This window comes from Trachypithecus francoisi, unplaced genomic scaffold, assembly GCF_009764315.1.
Source record: "Trachypithecus francoisi isolate TF-2019V2 unplaced genomic scaffold, Tfra_2.0 Lachesis_group19, whole genome shotgun sequence".
Taxonomy (NCBI): domain Eukaryota; kingdom Metazoa; phylum Chordata; class Mammalia; order Primates; family Cercopithecidae; genus Trachypithecus; species Trachypithecus francoisi.
In genome coordinates, this window is record NW_022681464.1 from 34,362,578 (window position 1) to 34,385,327 (window position 22,750).

A 22,750-nucleotide genomic window follows, 5' to 3' on the forward strand; every position below is an offset into this window, starting at 1 on the left:
TAAAAAATATATATCTAATATTAGTTATACTAATATATAAATTATATATCTTATATGACAAGTACATTCTACATGCATACTATTAGTATATATTTATATATTAGTATAAATACATATATATATAAATACACACACATATATATATATCAATTTTTTTTTTTGTGATGGAGTCTCACTCCATCGCCCAGGCTGGAGTACAGTGGCGTAATCTTGGCTCACTGCAACCTTCGCCTCATGGGTTGAAGCAATTCTCCTGCCTCAGCCTCATGAGCAGCTGGGATTACAGGCGCCTGTCACTGCGCCTGGCTAAGTTTTGTATTTTTAGTAGAAACGGGGTTTCACCATCTTGGCCAGGCTGGTCTCGAACTCCTGACTTCGTGATCCACCTGCCTCAGCCTCCCAAAGTGCTGGGATTACAGGTGTGAGTCACCACGCCTGGCCTAAACTTTTTTTAGGTAACAATATTTGCATAAAATTTCTTTACTTAAAAGACAAAACAAAAACTCACATACATGATGAAAATACAGATTTAAGCCACCCACATCCCCAGTTGTTTTCCTTAGCATATAAATACTTGGTAGTAAGCTTTACAAAGAACTGATGCACTGAGAGACATTTTTTCTGAGCTTAACAAATCAAAAACAATTTTTAAAAATCCTTATTAACAATTAGAACAGTTTTGCTGTCAAATAAAGTAGGTCTTTTCTCTTTTGTTCTCAAAGAACCCCTTAACAAAGGAGGCACTGACAGGTACACTACACATTAACAGGAGATTTTAACACGGCTCGTAACTGCTAATCTACGACCATTAACTCCAAGTTTCAACTTGGAAAACATAAAACTATATTCTACTAAGAACTGATTAAAAAGCAAAAGAAAAAAAAAGTGACACATTAGCAGCTAGACAACAAAGCAATGACCCTTAATTTAGAAGACAACTTTTTACCAGGTACCTAAGACTCGGTAGAGTAAAACTCAGGAAAGGAGAATCAATTCTAGACCCCATCCCATAAGGACTTTAGTTTCCAAAATACCAAAACGAACTTCTTACTTCCCCTGTGGGTAGGTGCCACAGAATGAAGTCAGAGTAAAGCAATAAAATGCATATTTAGTGCATGTCAAGTAAAAGGGTATATATTCTACATGTATTGTTAAATTTAGCCTAAAGTCTCTTTACATATCTCAAGTTCAGCTTAAAGGTTTCTCAGTACATAGAACTGTGGCCTAACTGGATGTGTAAACAGACCATACCTTACTCTCGTGCCAATCACTAAGTTTCAGCCAACCAAAGGCAGCGAACTGTTCAAACCATATTCAAATAAGGCAAACGCTGAACTGTAACTAATATGGCTGTTGCTGTATCTCACTTCCATTTTCCATACATCACTTTCCTTCTGTTCACAAATCTACATCAACTACACAGCTGGGCTAAAGCCTCTGAACCTATTATGCTTCACGGGCTACCTGGTTTGTGAATTGTCCTTTGCTCAATTAAACTCTGCCAAATTAAATTTGTCTAAGGCTTTTCTTTTAACCTTATTCATCATAAAAAGAAAAATTTTAGTTCAAAAACTTAAAACCTGATCATCTAAAAATGAAACTGCCCAGTAGAAATGCTTAGCTCTCACTGTAATTTTGTGAATGTGGAGGAAACTACTAAAACTATGATATACTAAATAGACAGCTCTATCCCACATTTATGTTTATTAAAAACTGACATAAACAAACACAACCTGTACAAAAAATATCCCAAATCCCGTATGACTTTGAAACAGTAATCTTGAGAGACATTATCGCCTAGGACCCCCTCTTCCTCTGCCACGGCCACGTCCTCTTCCTCTTCCTCTGCCTCTGCCTCTTCCTGCAACTGAAGGAAAAGAAAAACAAACCAAGCTCAATTCTCTTCTGCACGAATGTTACAGAGACACCACAAATAACATTTACACACACACACCTTTCCCCGTTTACAGCTCTTTATTAGCAGCTACAGTAAAGAGAAGTTTAACTAGCTTCTGTTAAATGTGTTAGACTTCAGATTCTCCCCACCCCACAACACGTTATCATGCAGAACCAAGAACTAAAGGCCTAGGGAGATTATTTGTTTCCTTTCAATTTATTTACTAAGAAATGTGTCAAACTTAAAAAAATAATTTTTCTTTCTATCATGTCTCAAATTCACCATAAAATGATTTGAATCTCACAAAAAAAGGAAGATACATATCATAGAATAGAACACGATCACCTAGATGCCAGAGTTTTGGTAAATGAATAAAATCCAAGCAAGTTAATTCAAAACCAGGGAAGTTTAAATCTATTACATCAAATCACAATCTTATTAACTCTTCAGAAAATTAAAACTATTTTGACCTACACATAATCTAGTGCTTTAATCCATATAGCAATATCCCTGTCACTGGGTCATCCGAACTCTAGTTGAGTATCATGGTGATAGGGAATTCATCACCCAAATAAACTTATTTCATCTTCAGACAGCTAAGAATATTAGAAAATCCTGACATAGAAGTCAGTTACATTCTAAATGTTTTGCTTTTTTTTTTTTTTTTTTAAAAAAATACAGGGTCTCACTCTGCAGTCCAGCCTGGAGTGTAATCACACCTCACTGCAGTCTTGAACTCCTGGGCTCAAGTGATCCTCCCATCTAAGCCTCCTGAGTAGCGGGGACTACAGGTACAAGCCATCAGGTCTGGCTAATTTTTTAATTTTTTGTAGAGATGAGGTCTCCCTTTGCTGCCCAAGCTGCTTTCGAACTCGTGGGCCAAAGCAATCCTCCAGCCTCAGCCTCCCAAAGTGGTGGGATTACAGGTGTTAGCCACCGTACCTGGCCACATTAGAAATTTGTACACACTGATTCTAGTCTTACCATTCCAAGCAATCAACAGTGAGTTTAAGACGCTAATTAGGCCGGGCGCGGTGGCTCAAGCCTGTAATCCCAGCACTTTGGGAGGCCGAGACGGGCGGATCACGAGGTCAGGAGATCGAGACCATCCTGGCTAACATGGTGAAACCCCGTCTCTACTAAAAAATACAAAAAACTAGCCGGGCGAGGTGGCGGGCGCCTGTAGTCCCAGCTACTCGGGAGGCTGAGGCAGGAGAATGGCATAAACCTGGGAGGCAGAGCTTGCAGTGAGCTGAGATCCGGCCACTGCACTCCAGCCTGGGCGACAGAGCGAGACTCCGTCTCAAAAAAAAAAAAAAAAAAAAAAAAAGACGCTAATTAGGGACATTCCACAAAATAACTGGCCCGTACTCTTACAAGTGTTAAGGTCACAAAAGGAAAACTGAGGCGAACCAGCTGATACACATTCAAGGAAACTAAGGAAACGTAACAACTAAATGCAACCTGTTGTACTGGATTGGATCTTGGACCAGGAAAAGGACATTAGAGGGACAATCACAAAGAAATGTAAGAAAGGTCTCTAGATAATACAATAGTGCTGCATCAATGTAAAATTCCTATTTTTTGTAGTTATATGAAATTTTAACATTTAGACAATGTTGGTGAAAAGTGTATGGCAATTCCTTGTACTATTTTTGCAACTTTTTGTGTCTAAAATTATTTCAAAATGAAGTGTTAAAATGGGTGAAAAAACAGAGTTGGAGGAGTGTTGTAAAAAACAACAACAATAAAAGGGCTGGGCACCTGTAGTCCCAGCTACTCAGGAGGCTGAGGCAGGAGAATTGCTTGAACCCGGGAGGCAGAGGTTGTATTGAGAGGAGATCGCGCCACGGCATTCCAGCCTGGGCGACAGAGCGAGACAGTCTCAAAAAAAAAAAAGGAAATAAAAAGAAAAGAAAATGGACCAGGTATGATGGTGGCTCACACCTGTAATCCCAGCACTTTGAGAGGCTACAGCAGGATTGTTTGAGACCAAGAGTTCAAGACTAGCCTGGACAACATAGGGAGACCCTGTCTCTACAAACAAATAAACAAATTAGCCAGATTTGGTGGTGCATATCTGTATAAAATAAAGATAAATTAAGAAAACACTTTTTAAGAAGTGGGTGGGGGGCAGGCATGAATACTTTTATTTATTTATTTTTTTGAGACAGAGTTTTTCACTCTTGTTGCCCAGACTGGAGTGCAATGGCACGATCTCAGCTCACTGCATGGGCCACAGCGCCCAGCCAATTTCAGTTATTTTAAAACATACTATTTTAAATGTGTACACACAAAAACAGTAAGTCGGCCGGGCGCGGTGGCTCAAGCCTGTAATCCCAGCACTTTGGGAGGCCGAGACGGGCGGATCACGAGGTCAGGAGATCGAGACCATCCTGGCTAACACGGTGAAACCCCGTCTCTACTAAAAAGTACAAAAAACTAGCCGGGCGAGGTGGCGGCGCCTGTAGTCCCAGCTACTCGGGAGGCTGAGGCAGGAGAATGGCGTAAACCCGGAGGCGGAGTTTGCAGTGAGCTGAGATCCGGCACTGTACTCCAGCCTGGGCGACAGAGCAACTCCATCTCAAAAAAAAAAAAAAAAAAAACAGTAAGTCTAGGATGCATGTTAAAATGAACCAAATTGACCACATTTATCTCCAATTTCTTCTGAAATAGTATTTATGATAGAAAAGGAACAAAAATGATAAGTACCCAGAAGAACAAAGAAAAGCAGAGGAAACACAGTAGATAAAAGATTTCGGCTGGGTGCGGTAGCTCATGCCTGTAATCCCAGCACTTTGGAAGGCTGAGGCAGGTGAATCACTTGAGGTCAGGAGTATGAGACCAGCCTGACCAACACGATGAAACCCCGTCTCCACTAAAAATACAAAATTAGCCGGGTGCGGTGGCACACACCTATAATCCCAGCTACTTGGGAGGCTGAAACAGAAGAATCGTTTGAACCCAGGAGGCAGAGGTTGCAGTGAGCTGAGATCGCGTCACTGCACTCCGGCTTGGGTAACAAGAGTGAAACTCCATCTAAAAACAAAAAAACAAAAAAAACCAAGAAAACAAAAAAAATTTTTTTCAACAAAATTTTAAATCAGAAAGTAGACTGGGAACTGTAACATTTAGTAAAGGAAGAATAACTTCTGAAAAATCTAACACTCAGAAGCACGGAGTAAGATGATATGAGGTAGGGGGCTTTCAATCAACTCCCTCACAGGTAGGTAGGTAGTAAAAAAATGTAGAATAACCCTAAAGACATTAAGGCAAAAAGTCCTCAGATTTGAAAATACAGTCAGCCTTCAATATCCATGGGTTCCACATCCATGGATTTAACCAACTTTAGGCCTATGATGGTTGTCAGACTTTTTCTTGTCATTAATGCCTAAACAATACAATATAACTATCTACAGAGCATTTACATTATACTGGGTATTACAAGTAATCTAGAGATGATTTAAAGTGTACAAAAGGATGTGCAGAGGTTAGACGGAAACACTATTACCATTTTATGAAAAGGGACTTGAGCATCTGTAGATTTTGGTACCCACAGGGGGTTCTTGCAAAGTGGAAAGCAGCATGATACACAGGACCGAGAGAGAGGTTAAATCATTGTTTTTCAAGCTATGGATTACAATCATATTATTATCATTATTTTGAAACAGAGTCTCACTCTGTAGCCCAGGCCAGAGTACAGTGGCATGATCTTGGCTCACAGCAACCTCCGCCTCCCAGGTTCAAGTGATTCTTCTGCCTCAGCCTCCCGAGTAACTGGGACTAAAGGCACGCGCCACCACGCCCATTTTTTTTTCTTTTGCATTTTTAGTAGAGATGGGGTTTCTCCATGTTGACCAGGCTGGTCTGGAATTCCTGGCGTCAGGTGATCTGCTCGCCTCGGCCTCCCAAAGTGCTGGGATTACAGGTGTGAGCCATCTTGCCTGACTGCATCAATATCTGCTTTTTTTTTTTTTTTTTTTTTTTTTTAAGACAGTGGCTCTGTCGCCCAGACTGGAGTGCAGTGGTGAGATCTCAGCTGCAACCTCTGCCTCCTGGGTTCAAGCGATTCTCCTGCCTCAGCCTCCTGAGTAGCTGGGATTACAGGCACCCACCACCACGCCCAATTTTTTTTTGCATTTTTAGTACAGACGAGGTTTTACCACGTTGGCCAGGCTGGTCTCGAACTCCTGACCTCGTGATCCACCCGCCTTGGCCTCCCAAAGTGCTAGGATTACAGGCGTGAGCCACTGTGTCCGGCCGCATCAATGTTTTTAATAGCAATTAAAAACATTGTTTTTAATATAACCTGTTTTTAATATAACCAGGAGTTATAATACACATTATAGGAAATATTAAACAACAAAGACATATATGTTGTTTGCAAATATTTATATTATGAATAGTGTGGATTAGGATTAGCATTCACAAAAATTTTTATAATCCTTCAAACTTACCAGCTTCCCTTTTCTTAGATTTCACCTTAGGTTCAACATCCACAAGTAGTGTATCCAGAGGTAAACTGTCTGGTAGAATAAAATACCGAATGTTATTTCCTCGAATACTCAGCGTTTCCAGCTGTACAGGTTCTCTGTTCTTCAGGGTCATTTTCACAGCTTTAAGATGTGTATTCATGCTGACATCCACACCTAAAAATAATTGGGCAGTTATTAGTATGATAAAAGTCAGGCAACTAATTAATCTACTGAGCCACAGTAAATACTAGACTACAAAAGAATACTGTTCTGCTACAGTGCAAGTTTTCTATGACACAATTTAGCACATGTGCAACTGGTAAATGGGGGAATAACGTCAGTATAAATCAGCAGTGTTTCCTTCCTAGAGATTTTTCCTAGCACACTAATGTTTCGCTTACAGAAATGAATGCAGCAAGCAATGGAAGAACCCTGACTGGGCTTTAGGCTCACTACTGATCTGACAGGTATTTCTTCAATGTTTCTCCCACTGTCTTTGTAACTTCCTCATAATCCCCATTCCACCAAACCTCACCTTTGTTTCTGCTTCTCTCTCTCTATAATAATTGTTACCGCTTTTGTTAAGAATATTTTGATTACAAAGTTACACAGGCTTTTAAGTAGTCTGCAACACCTATTTTTCTCATTAAGCTATTATTTTTAGCATGAGAGTTTACAAAATACAAAGTAATTCTTCAGGGTGATTATATGACATTATAGCTGAAACACTTGAATATTGAAGCCTTTACCAAATTATACCTGAACTAATGGGATAACTAAAGACCTACTTAGGCCAGGTGCGGTGGCTCACGCCTGTAATCCCAGCACTTTGGGAGGCCGAGGCAGGTGGATCAACTGAGGTCTTCTGACCAGCCTGGTCCAGTTCAAGACCAGCTTGGCTGACATGCTGAAACCTCATCTCTACTAAAAATACAAAAATTAGGCCAGGTGCAGTGACTTGACTCACGCCTGAAATCCTAGCACTCTGGGAGGCCGAGGCAGATGGATCATGAAGTCACAAGTTCGAGACCAAAACCCCATCTCTACCAAAAATAATCGGACCCTGGAGGCGGAGGTTGCAGTGAGCTGAGACTGTGCCACTGCACTCCAGTCTGGGCAACAGAGTGAGAATCCGTCTCAAAAAAAAAAAAAAAAAATTTACCCAGGCATGGTGGCAGGCACCTGTAGTCCCAGCCACTCAGGAGGCTGAGACAAAAGAATTGCTTGACCCCAGGCAGTGGAAGTTACAGTGAGCTGAGATCGTGCCACTGCACTTAGGCCCAGGTGACAGAGCAAAACTCTGTTTCAAAAAAAAAAAAAATCAATTACATAATTCAGACAAAAGAATAAGGATGTGTACTACAATAACGTTCATTAAGTAATCAAAAAATAAACTCTGGATAGCAGGTAAAAGAGAAGAAAACAATGTTATAAAATGTTTATAAAACCTCCGTACCTGTGATTGTTCCATGGACCTGTGTTCCATTCTTCAATTCAATGGTTACAGTTTCATGACTCAATTTCATCAAAAATCTATAAATAGGAATAAAACCATTAATTTTTACCTGCAACACTTTAAAATCACATTTATTAAGGTGAAAAGGTGAAAGAACTAGACGCTGAAAATTTGTAGGTGCTATCTGCATCAATTCCTATCGATAAAATGCTAACAATTTCAGCTTTCCTGAATTATATCCTCAACCTTTATGAAGGAACACAACAATACTAACAAACTGTCATTTGGACGTTTCTAATTCTCAAACCTCAAATCCAGACATACAAGATCTCAGACTCATTATAAACCATGAAAAAGAAATAAAGAATTACAGTTGGTAAAAAGATTACAAGTTTATTACAATATTTATATATAAAGCAAAAATATCCCTTCCTAACTCCCTGCACTGTGGGTATGTAGGAATATTATTCCCGATCATTTTATATGCACATTCATAAGCATATATACAGATTTCTTTTTACATAAATTGGGTCATATTTTTTTCACATCTGTAACTTGTAGTTCTCGTTTAGCAGTTTATATTGGATATATTCCCATTTCAACATACAAAACAGTCTAAGAACTGAGACTGGGTACGGTGGCTCATGCCTGTAATCCTAGCACTAAGGGACACCAAAGTGGGCAGATCATCTGAGGTCAGGAGTCCAACACCAGCCTGGCCAACATGGTGAAACCCCATCTCTACAAAAACACAAAAATGAGCTGGGCAGGATGGCATGCGCCTGTAATCCCAGCTACTCAGGAGGTTGAGGCAGGAGAATCGCTTAAACCTGGGAGGCAGAGGCTGCAGTGAGCTGAGATCGCACCACTGCACTCCAGCCTAGGGAGAGAGCAAGACTCCATCTCAAAAAAAAAAAAAAAAAAAAAAAATTAGCCAGGCATGATGGAGCACGCCTGTAATCCCAGCTACTTGGAACCCGGCAGGCAGAGGCTACAGTGAGGCGAGATTGTTCCACTGCACTCCAGCCTGAGCGACAGAGCAAGACTCCATCTAAAAAAAAAAGCCAAAATAACAAAATAACATTCTAAGAACTGAAAAGTATTCCACTATACGGAAATGTCAAAATTTATTACCTCCCTGTTGATGAACATTACTTTGGTTCAATTTTTTCCCATTACAAACCCAATTATGCAAATCCTCACCAACACAAGTTGCTGTAAGTCTTTCAAATTTTTGTCAATTTGATGGGGGGGAAATTTGTTTTTCCTTAATTACTTGTGAGACTGAATATATTTTCATTAATATGGGAAAATTATTTCTTCCGTGAATTACCTGTTCACATTATTCACACATTCTCAATTAGGTTGAGTTTTTCTTTTATTTTCTACTGGTTTGCCAGTCATTCAAGTTTGTGGTTTATGGTTTCTTTAGTCACACAAACTTTTTTCACTTCTATGTTTTGAATTTGTTCATCTTCCTGGGATACATAATTTGCCTAGGAAAGGGTTTTTTTCTATGCCAAGATTGTAAAAGATAGTATCTTATTTTCTTCTACTTTTAATCTACTTGGAATTGATCTTTTTTATGCATTGTAAGGCACAAATCTGTCTTTATTACTTTCCCCAACTGAATAGCCAGTTGCCTTGATAATATATAATAAACAATCTATCCACTTCTCACTTCATCTAGATTTGTTCTCCCCTTTTTATAAAATTTTGCAGAGGAAGAAAAGTTGAAGGGTTTACAAATACAGTGCAGAGGTTAATGCCTGTAATTTCACCACTTTGAGAGGCCAAGGTGGGATGATTGCTTGAGGCCAGGAGTTCGAGACCTGCCTGGTCAACAGAGCAAGATCCTGTCTCTACAAAAATAAAAACAAAAAAATTTAGTTGGTCGGGCACGGTAGCTCATGCCCATAACCCCAGCACTTTGGAAGGCCGAGGTAGGTGGATCACGAGGTCAGGAGTTGGAGACCAGCTTGGCCAATATGGTGAAACCCCATCTCTACTAAAAATACAAAAAATTAGCTAGGTGTGGTGGTGCAAGTCTGTAATCCCAGCTACTCAGGAGGCTGAGGCAGGATTATCACTTGAACTTGGGAGGCAGAGGTTGCAGTGAGCCAAGATCGTGCCATTGTGCTGCAGACTGGGTGACAGAGCAAGACTCCACCTCAAAAAAAAATAAAAATAAAAAAATTAGCTGAGCATGCTGGTTCATGCCTGTAGTCCCAGTTCCTTGGAATCTGAGGTGGGAGGATCACTTGAGCCCAGACTTCAAGGTTGCAACGAGCCATGATTGTGTCACTGCCCTGGAGCCTGTGTGGCAGAGAAAGACTCTTTTTAAAAAATTCTATTTTTTTTTTTTTTTTTGAGACAGACTCTCACTGTCAGTGAGGCTGGAGCACAGTGGCATGATCTTGGCTCACTGCAACCTCTGCCTCTTGGTTCACTGCAACCTCCGCCTCTTGGGTTCAAGCAATTCTGCCTCAGCCTCCCAAGTAGCTGGGACTACAGGCACCTGCCACCACACCTGGATGATTTTTGCATTTTTAGTAGATACAGGGTTTCACCATGTTGGGCTGGTCTCGAACTTCTGATCTCAGGTGATCTGCCCACCTCAGCCTCCCAAAGTGCTGGGATTATAGGCGTAAGCCACGGGGCCTGGCCCTTTTTTTTTTTTTTTTTTTTTTAAAAAGACGAGAGTCTTAGCCAGGTGCAGTTGCTCATGCCTGTAATCCCAGCACTTTGGAAGGCCGAGGCAGGCGGATCACCTGAGGTCAGGAGTTTGAGACAACCCTGGTTAACATGGCGAAACCCTGTCTCTACTAAAAATACAAAAAAATTAGCCAGACTTGGTGGCACATTACTGTAATCCCAGCTACTGGAGAGGCTGAGGCAGAAGAATTGCTCGAGCCCAGGAGGTGGAGGTTGCAGTGAGCCAAGATTGTGCTACTAAACTCTAGCCTGGACGATAGAGCGAGACTCCATCAAAAACAAACAAACAAACAGAAACAGATCACACCATCTCAAAGTAAGTTGTAGGCATTATGACACTTCAGCATGCATTTTCTAATGACGTTCTCCTATGTAACCATAATCTCACAATCAAATCTAAGAAAATGAACCCTACACTATCATACAATACACAGTTCATATACAAACTTTTAGTCTGTAATATATACTTTATATTAATAGATCCTATCATCTATCACACTAAATGGTACATGTAAGATAACCTATTATCCTCCCGCACTAGACTATTGTTGAGGGTAGGGATCGTAACCTCTATATCTAATCCTAGACTGTAATAGGCACTGAATAATGCTGGCAGAAATGTTTCAATGAATAAAGGGAAACCAACCTTAAAATGCCTTTTTTAAATTTCTTTTTTCTTTTTAGTGGTATAGACAGCCATCACAAAAACAATTACCTGGTCTTGGATATAACAAGCCTCAAACTTTAAAAAGACTCATGAGTTGAATCTCTTTTTATATATGACATCAAGAAAATGTTTCTCTCAATGAATCGGTAACACTTGATTTCATCAGATAATTATTCAGCTCCAAATTTAACAATCAATAATAACTAGAAAAGCCTCGAATTTTGAACGAATGGCTTCCTCCCATTATCAAGTTTTTGTTTTTATCTTTTTTTTAATCTTTTTAAATCTTTTTTTTGAGATGGAGATCGTGCAGCAGCGCCTCCCAGGTTCACGCCATTCTCCTGTCTCAGCCTCCGGAGTAGCTGGGACTACAGGCACCTGCCACCATGCCCGGCTAATTTTTTGCATTTTTAGTAGTTTCACCATGTTAGCCAGGATGGTCTCGATCTCCTGACCTCGTGATCCACCCGCCTCAGCCTCCTAAAGTGCTGGGATTACAGGCGTGAGTCACCGCGCCCAGCCTGTTTTTATCTTTTATACGAACTTATTATCCCAGTTAGTGTAAGAACTTTTACTATAAAAGTTCTTCAAATCATTTTTGGAAGCAAAGAAGACAAATAAAAGGAAAAAAAAAATACCTTATGTGGCCAGGCGCGGAGGCTCAGGTACATAAAAGATATGTAAAAATAACCATAAGTTGTAGAATGCAATAGAGAAATACAGAGGTTTTAGCTTAGGTTTTTTCCCTGAGTAGCTGAGACTATAGGCATGTGCCACCATGCCCGGCGAATATTTTTTAAATTTTTAAATTTTTTGTAGAGATGTGGTTTTGCCATGTTGCCTAGGCTGGTCTTAAACTCCTGGGCTCAAGCAATCAGCCTGCCCCAGTCTCCCAAAGTGCTGGGATTACAAGCGTGAGCCACTGCACTCAGCTACACACAGGTTTTTTTTACTAAGAATATACTGTAGCATGTGGAGAAGGGAATCAGGTATTAGGGGACTTCTAGTAAGAAGCCTTAAAAGTTGGAAATACGCAGCAAGAAGAAACAAAAGAAAAATACAGCATAAGGCACAGAGTAATTACAGATATTAAGATGGAGTCTCACTGTGTTGCCCAGGCTGGAGTACAAGGGCACAATCTCAATCTGAGCTCACGACAACCTCCACCTCCCGGGTTCAAGCGATTCTTGTGCCTCAGTCTCCCAAGTAGCTGAGCGCACACCACCACAACCAGCTAATTTTTGTATTTTTAGTAGAGACAGGGTTTCATCATGTTGGCACAGCTGGTCTCTAACTCCTGACCTCAAGTGATCCGCCAGCCTCGGCCTCACAAAATGCTATGATAACAAGCATGAGCCACCACGCCAGACCGATGAAATGTTAAGTTCAATATTTAAGGTCCTATGAGTAGAGAGGAGTTAGGCAGGTTCCCTTCTCGGAAAGCCCTAAGCTCTGTTAGAGAATTCCTCTAGGAGAGCTACTGAAGGATTTTCATCAATGAAGAGGAGTACCAGGCTCATACGCACATTTAAAAGAGAACCTAGGACAAATGTTCAGAAACAGATTTTAGAAAGACAAGAGACAAAAGTATAATCTTTAGGAAGACAAATTATGTGACTAGAGCAGTACATATACAAGTTAAAATTACAGTAATTGAGATATAAGGAACAACAAATAGATCAATGAAACAATACAAGCAAACATTTATTTCTGGTCCCACATTTACATGGTTGATTTAGCTGGGATTACAGGCGCTTGCCACCACAATCAGCTAATTTTTGTATTTTTTTTTTTTAGTAGAGACTGGGTTTTTCAAGTTCAAGGCCAGCCTGGGCAACACAGGAAGACTCTCCTCTTTTAAGAAACAAAACAGGCCGGGCATGGTGGTTCATGCCTGTAATCCCAACACTTTGGGAGGCCGAGGCAGGCGGATCACGAGGTCAAGAGATGGAGACCATCCTGGTCAACAAGGTGAAACCCCGTCTCTATTAAAAACACAAAAATTAGCTGGGCATGGTGGTGTGCGCCTATAGTTTCGGCTACTCGGGAGGTTGAGGCAGGAGAATCGCTTGCACCCGGGAGGCAGAGGTTGCAGTGAGCCGAGATTGCGCCACTGCACTCCAGCCTAGTGACAGAGTGAGACTTTGTCTCAAACAAAAACAAAAACAAAAAGACAAAAACAGGCTGGGCATGGTGACTCACGCTTGTAATCCCAACACTTTGCGAGGCCAAGGCAGGTGGACCATGAGGTCAGGAGTTCGAGACCAGCTTGGCCAACATAGTGAAACCTTGTCTCTACTAAAAATACAAAAATCAGCCAGGTGTGGTGGCACATGCCTGTAGTCCCAGCTACTCGGGAGGCTGAGGCGGGAGAATCACTTGAATCTGGGAGGTAGAGGTTGCAGTGAACCAAGATCATGTCATTGTACTCCAGCCTGGGTGACAGAGTGAGAATCCATCTCAAAAACAAACAAATAAGGAAAAAACCAACTAAACCCTAAGGAGATGCCACTACATACCCACTAAAATGGCTAAAATTAAAGACTGAGCAAACACCACCACACACTGGTGAGGATGTGGAGCAATTGTTATTCTAATATATTGTTACTGGAAGTGTAAAATGGTACAACTACTTTGGAAAATGGTCTGGAAATTTCTCATAAAGCTAAACACATAACAACTATGCTACAGTCCATCAACTCCACTCTTACGTATTCACCCACAAGTTTATTTCCCTCCAAAAACTTGAAGAATATTCAACGTTGTTGTAAACAAAATACATAAGTTTTTACTTATTTTCTTTTCTTGTAATTTTTTAAAATATAGAGCTTTTTTTTCTTGAGAGGAGTCTCGCTCTGTTGCCCAAGCTGGAGTGCAATGGTGCGATCTCAGCTCACTGCAATCTCCACCTCCCAGGTTCAAGGGATTCTCCGGCCTCAGCCTCCCTCGCAGCTGGGATTACAGGCACCTGCCACCACACCCAGCTACTTTTTTGGTATTTTTAGTAGAGACGGGGTTTCACCATGTTGCTCAGGCTAGTCTCAAATTCCTGACCTCAAGTGATCCACCCGCCTCGACCTCCCATAGTGCTGGGATTACAGACATGAGTCACTGTGTCCAGCCTAAAATACAGAACTTCCAAACACACAAGGTACTAATACCCAGTAATAAAAATGAACACATCACTGATACACTTCACAATGTGGATGAATCTCAAAAACATGTGAGTAAGAGGAGTTTTACACAAAAATACTTTGTGATTCCAAATATATGAAATTCTAGTGCAGGCAAAATTCATGTATGGTGGAAGAAATTGGTTGCATCTAGGGGTATGGAGCCAGAGGTTGCCTGGGAAAGGCTTGAGGAAACTGAGGTTTTGGTAATGTTACTTCTCTTGATACGGGTTTAGGTTACAAAAATGCTTACGTTTTTCAATAGCAGGAAATATACGCTGCATTTCATTGTGTTAAGATATTCACCTCAAAAAGGAAAACAAAAATCCATGAGTGGGATAAAAAGGGCCTGAACCTCAATGGTGGTGACTGGAATGAAAGGAGGCTACTATGGGCAGGACAAATATACAATTATCCCTCCCTAACTGAACCCAGGAACCAAAGGGATTCAACTTATTTTCAGATGAATCTTTCAGTATCTGAATTCTTTCTACTTAGTGAAACTTAGATATCAAAAAGTCAGATAACACGGTGTCCCTCAGTATCAAAACACACTATTGGAACCCAAAAAACAAACAGGAAAATGTGGGACACTTTTATGCAGTAGGTAAAACTGTCAAAACTGGCAATGTATCAAATGTCAAGGCCATCAGGAGAGAGAAAGTCAAGCCCACCTCCCAGGTTTTTGGTTAGGGTGACAGTGAGAATAAGGATGACAATGCTACCAACTGATATACAGAAATAAGTCTACTGAAAATGCAAACCAGTTCGCCAATCATTTTCTGGAGGAAAAATACATTCCAAATATAGAAAAATAATTTCTTTCTATATTTGACCTAAGACACAAAACAGGATTCAGTCCAGGTATTAAAAATTACTGGAAAACTGCCATAACATGCAGTATCTTTAAAGGGAACAAATGAAATTCAAGGTGTATTACACAAAATTGAACTATGAGTAGATTAAAATTCAGATTGGCAGGTATGGAGAAATTTCAAAAAATGTTGTAATTTTATTTTTTGAGACAGAGTCTCGCTCTGTTGCCCAGGCTGGAGCGCAGTGGCGCGACCTCAGCTCACTACAACCTCCCGGGATCAAGCGCCTCTCTTACCTCAGCCTCCTGAGTAGCTGGGATTACAGGCGCCTGCCACCACGCCCGGCTAATTTTTGTATTTTTTCGAAAGACGAGGTTTCACCACGTTGGCCAGGCAGGTCCTGAACTCCTGACTTCAGGCGATCTGCCTGCCTCAGCCTCCCAAAGTGCTGGGTTACAGGCGGGAACCACCGCGTCCAGCCTAAAAAATGCACTTTAAATTCTATGACTTCCTATCCAAAATTATAGTTCAAATAAAAATACACCAAAAGTTAACCTTAATTGTCTTTTGTACCAACTCTTCCCTGAATATAATTTGTTTTTTTTTTTTTGAGGCGGAGTCTTGCTCTGTTGCCCAGACTGGAGCGTAGTGGCCGATCTCAGCTCACTGCAATCTCTGCCTCCTGGGTTCAAGCGATTCTCCTGCCTCAGCCTCCTGAGTAGCTGGGATTACAGGCGCGCGCCACTACGCCCGGCTAATTTTTGTATTTTTTCGAAAGACGAGGTTTCACCACGTTGGCCAGGCAGGTCCTGAACTCCTGACTTCAGGCGATCTGCCTGCCTCAGCCTCCCAAGTGCTGGGTTACAGGCGGGAACCACCGCGTCCAGCCTAAAAAATGCACTTTAAATTCTATGACTTCCTATCCAAAATTATAGTTCAAATAAAAATACACCAAAAGTTAACCTTAATTGTCTTTTGTACCAACTCTTCCCTGAATATAATTTGTTTTTTTTTTTTTGAGGCGGAGTCTTGCTCTGTTGCCCAGACTGGAGCGTAGTGGCCGATCTCAGCTCACTGCAATCTCTGCCTCCTGGGTTCAAGCGATTCTCCTGCCTCAGCCTCCTGAGTAGCTGGGATTACAGGCGCGCGCCACTACGCCCGGCTAATTTTTGTAATTTTAGTAGAGACGGGGTTTCACCATGTTGGTCAGGCTGGTCTCGAACTCCTGACCTAGTTATCTGCCCGCCTTGGCATCCCAAAGTGCTGGGATTATAGGCGTGAGCCACTGCGCCTGGCCTCCTCCCTGAATATTGAAAGCTTTTATGTGTTATTTAAAACGTTTCAAACAAATGTTATTTCAGACGTTATCTACTTGTCTGTCATCCCCACTAACCAGAAAGCTCCAACAAGGCTCTGCCTTTTAAAAAATCTATTACCAGCGCCCAGTAGGTAACAGGTGCCCAATAACTATTTAGCGGACAATGACAATCCTTGACTCAACAGGAAAGAAACAAGCTAAATATTTATAATTGCTGGCTTAGTTATTAGAAACGTCTGCCTCTGTTCCAGGCTCAGTCTCAAGGAAAAAGACCAAAAGCAAATCTACTTCCAGGTAGTTTGGAATTAGTCTCCAGAAGACTCACCTAAGTGACAGGGTCTATTTCTCTCGAAAGAAATAAAACAGAATAACTATATATTATCTGGGTAATCAGCCATAATTACGTTGTGATAATTTCTGCCCTATATTGGGAGATTTTCCTAAATAAAAAGCCTACCTTAACAGGAAAGAGGTGGAATAATCAATCATAAGTCTAAAGAGAATCAAAAGATAAACTTAAAAATCGGCCGGGCGCCGTGGCTCACACCTGTAATCTCAGCCCTTTGGGAGGGCGAGGCAGGCAGAACGCTTGAGCCCAAGAGTTCGAGACCAGCCTGGTCAACAAAGTGAGACACCGTCTTATTTAAAAATAAAACAACAAAAACAAAAACTTGTGAAGCCAGAGGTCCTTCTCTGATTTAAAACAGTTTGCAAACAGGTTTGTTTCCAGATAAGCTCATACAACTTTCTAAGTACTCTTAAGTAGGGCTGGAGTTCCACTCAAAAAGAAAATCAGTAACTGTAAGAGTGAGATGTCTCCCAGGCGGCGCTGCACCTTGAAAGCCTCTAAGTCACTAGGCGGGAAGAAAAGGCTCGGCCTTTATACCACTCTCTTGGAAGACACGCGGAATCCATGAGCGACCCAGGCGGAAGCCCAGGCCCGACCACGAGCTGTGGGCGCAGTAAGGCCGGCCGTTAGCAGGCCGCGCACACGCGGCTTTCCCGCCTCCTTCAAATGGGAGAGCCCAGCCTTCCGGACTCCGGGCCAAGCCCTCCCTCCACAGCCCCCAGAGCTGCTTGGTCACTCCCTCACCTCACGAGCTTCATCCTAGCGACGCCGTCACCCTTCGGGTCCGATAGCGCACAGAATCCAAAAACCGACTACCCACTGCAGTATGAATGGCCGGAAGCGCCTACTCCAGGGACTCCGGTCGTAAAGGGCGCGCGGAGCACCGCAGACGCACGGCGGAAACGCCGAGGCTGCGCTGGGCCGCACTCTCTTCCGGTCGCGAGGAGCGCGACTGCGGCCCCTGGCGGCTGGAGGTTGCCTTGCCACGACTGAGGGTGTTGAGGGCTGGTCTAAGAGGAAAAGTATCCCACAAGAGAGGGAGATTCGAAGAGATTAAATCCAATTAATAGGATTGTCGCACTTTGGGAGGCCGAAGCGGGGGGGGGGGGGGGGGGCGTATCACCTGAGGTCAGGCGTTCAAGACCAGCCTGGCCAATAGGGTGAAACCCCCGTCTGTACTAAAAATACAAAAAATTACCTGGATGTGGTGGCGGGCCCCTGTTATCCCAGCTACTCGGGAGGCTGAGGCAGGAGAATCGCTTGAACCCGGGAGATGGAGGTTGCAGTGAGCCGAGATCGCACCACTACACTCCTGCCTGGGCAATAAGAGCGAAATTCCGTCACACACACACACACAAAATAGTGCTATCACCATCACGTTTCTGAACAGCAAGGCACCGTGAGTGCAGCACCTAATATAAATTCCTCACTGAACGAAAATAAGTTCTTAGAGAAGCCCAAAGGATTATGCTAATTCTGTTCCAACACCAGGAACCTTAGCATTACTTAATGTACCTGAAGCAATTCACACAATGGGCCGGGCGCTGTGGCTCACGCCTGTAATTCCAGCACTTTGGGAGTCCGAGGCGGGCAGATAGCGAGGTCAAGAGATCAAGACCGTGCTGGCCAACATGGTGAAACCCTGTCTCTACTAAAAATACAAAAATTAGCTGGGCGTGGTGGCACACGCCTGTAGTCCCAGTTACTCAGGAGGCTGAGGCAGGAGAATCGCTTGAACCCAGGAGGTGGAGGTTGCAGTGAGCCGAGATCGCGCCACTGCACTCTAGCCTGGCAACAGAGGGAGACTCTGTCTCAAAAAATAATAATAAAATAAAAATAAAAAAATAAAATCACACAATGTAGCGGATTATTTTCACTTTAAGTTCCGATCTATAAGACAAACTTTTCAATCTTCATCTTTCTCAACATCTCCTCAAAATTTTTTTTTTTATTGTTTTTTTGAGACGGAGTCTCGCTCTGTCATCCAGGCTGGAGTGTAGTAGCACGATCTTGGCTCACTGCAACCCTTGCCTCCCTGGTTCAAGCGATTCTCGTGCCTCAGCCTCTCCAGTAACTGAGATTACAGAGGGGAATCACCATGGCCAGCTAATTATTATCTTTTTAGTAGAGACAGGGTTTCCCCATGTTGGCCAGGATGACCTGAACTCCTGACCTCAAGTGATCTGCCTATCCAGGCCTCCCAAAGTGCAAAGTGCTAGGATCACAGGTGTGAGCTTCATCAAAACTTAACACAAACACTCCCCTTTCCTCTTTTGGGTTTCAGGATGCCAAGCTCACCTGGCCTTTTTCCTTATCCCACTAACTACTCTTGTTTGTTTTGTTTTGTTTTGTTTTGTTTTTAGACAAGGTCTATCACTCTGTTGCCCAGGCTGGAGTGCAATGGCACAATCAGGGCTCACTGCAGCCTTGACCGATCCTCCTGGACTCAAGCAATCCTCCTGCCTCAGCCTTCTCAGTAGCTGGGACCACAAGTGCCCAGCTAATATTTTACTTTTTATTTCGTAGAGAAGAGGTCTTACTATGTTGCCCAGGCTAGTATCCAACTCCTGGGCTCAAGAGATTCCACTGCCATGGCCTTCCAAAGTGCTGAGTTTACAGGCCCAGAGCCTCCATGCCTGGCCTCTAACTACTCTTTCTAAATCTCCTTAGCTGGCTCCTCCTTCTCTATGGAGCCAATACACGTCAGAGTGCTTCCCGGCTTGCAGCTCTAGTCCCTTTATGTATACTTTTTCTTTTAACCTGGTAATCTCCTCCAAAACCATAACTTGAATTTGTATCTCTAGCCCAGACTTCACCCCTGCTCAACAGAACTCTTAGATATTGTAAGACAATACTTATCGGCCGGGCATGGTGGCTCACGCCTGTAATCTCAGCACTTCGGGAGGACGAGATGTGCGGATCATGAGGTCAAGAGATTGAGACCATCCTGGCCAACATGGTGAAACCCCATCTCTACTAAAAACACAAAAATTAGCTGGGCATGGTGACACATGCCTGTAGTCCCAGCTACTCGGGAGACTGAGGCAGAAGAATTGCTTGAACCCAGGAGACGGAGGTTGCAGTGAGTGGAGATGGTGCCACTGCACTCCAGCCTGGCAAAAGAACAGGACTCAGTCTCAAAAAGAAGAAGAAGAAAAAAAAAAGGACATTATTCATCAAAGTTTAATGTGTGTAGGACTCACCTGGGGAAACTTTATTATTTATTTATTTTTGAGACCAAGTTTCACTCTTGTTGCCCAAGCTGGAGTGCAATCTCATGATCTCAGCTCACTGCAACCTCTGCCTCCTGGGTTAAAATGATTCTCCTGCCTAAGTCTCCCAAGTAGATGGGATTACAGGCACATGCCATTGCGCCTGGCTAATTTTTTGTATTTTTAGTAGAAATGGGGGGGGGGGTTTCACCATGTTAGCTAGGCTGGTCTTGAACTCGTGACCTCAGATGACCCATCTGCCTTGGCCTCCCAAAGTGCTGGGATTTCAGGTTTGAGCTACCACACCTGGCCTGGAAACTTTACAATGAAAATCTGATTCAGTTGTTGGGGGACCTGAAATTCTGCATTTCTAACAAGCCTTCAGCTGATGAAGCTGCCCCTATTCTATGCACATCAATTTGAGTAACAAGGCTAAAATGGATATTTGTGTGTTGCCTTCTCAATGTCTATCCCCTTGTCTTTCCACATGTTCCTAATATTCTTCTGTTGATCCTTGTGGTCCTAAGAAAGCTGACTCTACCCTTTTAATAGTCCATTCCATTGCTTGTTCACAGTAGGTTTGGGATCTAAGTTGATCCAGTCTGACCTTTGGAGGGAAAGTTCTTTTGTTTTGGTTATGAATGGAAATGGAGTAACCCCTGGAGCTGTTGGGAACTTCCTTACAACCAGGAGAAGAATCAATCTCAGGACAGAGTGTTGTTTGTTTCTTTCTTTCTTTGTTTGTTTAGATAGGATCTTGCTCTGTTGCCCGGGCTGGGGTGCAGTGGTGTGATCCAACTCACTGCAGCCTTAGGCTTCTGGGAATAAATTGATCCTCCCACCTCAGCCTCCCAAAATGCTGGGATTACAGGGAGCCACTGTGCCCAGCCAAGGACAGAGTTTTTAAAAAACTAAAACCTGTGATGATATCAATGAGACCCTAGATAATGAATAATGCCTGAATGTTGCTATTTAGAATTAAATAGCCAGCCCTGCAGTGCATGCTGACAGTCTCAGTTACTAGGGAGGCTGAGGCAGGAGAATCACTTGAGCTCAGGAGTTCAAGGCTAACCTGAGCAACACAGCAAGACCCTTAAAAATGAAAAAAAATTAAATAAAATTTAAAAATTTGGCTCCTCAGGCCGGGCACGGTGGCTCATGCCTGTAATCCCAGCACTGTGGCAGGCTGAGGCAGGCGGATCATGAGGTCAAGAGATCGAGACAATCCTGGCCACCATGGTGAAACCCTGTCTCTACCAAAAATACAAAAAAATTAGCCGGGCATGGTGGTGCATGCCTGTAGTCCCAGCTATTTGGGAGGCTGAGGCAGAAGAATTGCTGAAACTTGGGAGGTGGAGGTTGCAGTGAGCCGAGATCACGCCTCTGCACTCCAGCCTGGGCGATGGAGCAAGACTCCATCTCAAAAAAAAAAAAAACAAAGAAAAAAAAATTCAGCTCCTCAATTTTGGTAATTACATTTCTTTTTTTTTTGAGATGGAGTCTCGCTCCATCACCCAGGCTGGAGTGCAGTGGCGCCATCTCAGCTCACTGCAACCTCCACCTCCCAGGTTCCAGCAATTCTCTGCCTCAGCCTCCCAAGTAGCTGGGATTACAGAGGCCTGCCACCTCGCCTGGCTAATTTTTGTATTTTTAGTAGAGATGGGGTTTCACCACCTTGGACAGGCTGGTCTTGAACTCCTGACCTTGTGATCCACCCTCCTCGACCTCCTCAAGTGCTGGGATTACAGGCGTGAGCCACCATGCCCGGCCTAGTAACTACATTTCAAATACTCATATGTGTCTATGGCTACCCTTTTGAACAATGCAGATATATGAATATTTCCATCATCACAGAAAGTGTGATTGGACAGTACTTTTTGAGGACCATATTTGTTTCCTTCTTAGCATTTAATTATTTATTTACTTATTTATTGTCAGATACAAGAATGTAAACTGAAAGCAGGGAATTATGTCTTTTCTGTTGACTGCAGCACCTCCAGCATCTAAAATAATGCCTTGTTAATATGCCTTCAATAAATATTTGTGAAATAACTGAATGCCTCAACTGGGCATGGTGGCTCACACCTGTAATCCCAGCACTTAGGGAGGCTCAGGTGGGCGGATCACCTGAGGTCAGGAGTTTGAGACCAGCCTGGCCAACATGGTGAAACCCTGTCTCTAATAAAAATACAAAAATTAGCCGGGTGTGATGGCAGGTGTCTGTAATCCCAGCTATTCAGGAGGCTGAGGCAGGAGAATGGCTTGAACCTGGGAGGCAGAGGTTGCAGTGAGCCAAGATCGTGCCACTGGACTCCAGCCTGGGCAACAAGGTGAGACTCCATCTCAAAGAAAAAATAATAACAATAATAATAACTGAATGCCTCCTCTATTAGGATGGATGCTCCATGAGGAAGGAGACCTGAGTGTATTGTTTTCTGTAGTATCCCCAGTACTGAGCATGGGGTACTCCTCCCTATTATCTTGAAGGCCCTTCCTACTTTGGGCTGATAAAAGAAAATAACTTGTATTTGATGAATCAGAGTTTTTAAACTTTATCAAGCCCAGAGAAACATTAAAATGGGACACGTCTCATTCATCTATTGAAACTGTTTGTAGCCGGGCCTGGTGGCTCACACCTGTAATCCCAGCACTTTGGGAGGCCAAGATGGGTGG

General features: G+C 42.7%; 1 protein-coding gene across 1 annotated transcript; it reads right to left on the minus strand.

Annotated features, from left to right (window-relative positions):
* Positions 1-1,670: 1,670 nt before the first annotated feature.
* Positions 1,671-17,775, minus strand: SNRPD1 (small nuclear ribonucleoprotein D1 polypeptide). The gene is made up of 4 exons (XM_033178166.1): positions 17,610-17,775; positions 7,829-7,905; positions 6,355-6,546; positions 1,671-1,867 (listed from the first exon to the last, which is right to left on the minus strand). The coding sequence occupies exons 1-4, from the start codon at positions 17,621-17,623 to the stop codon at positions 1,791-1,793; spliced, it is 360 nt and encodes a 119-aa protein (XP_033034057.1). The 5' UTR covers positions 17,624-17,775; the 3' UTR covers positions 1,671-1,790.
* Between the last annotated feature and the right edge of the window lie 4,975 nt (positions 17,776-22,750).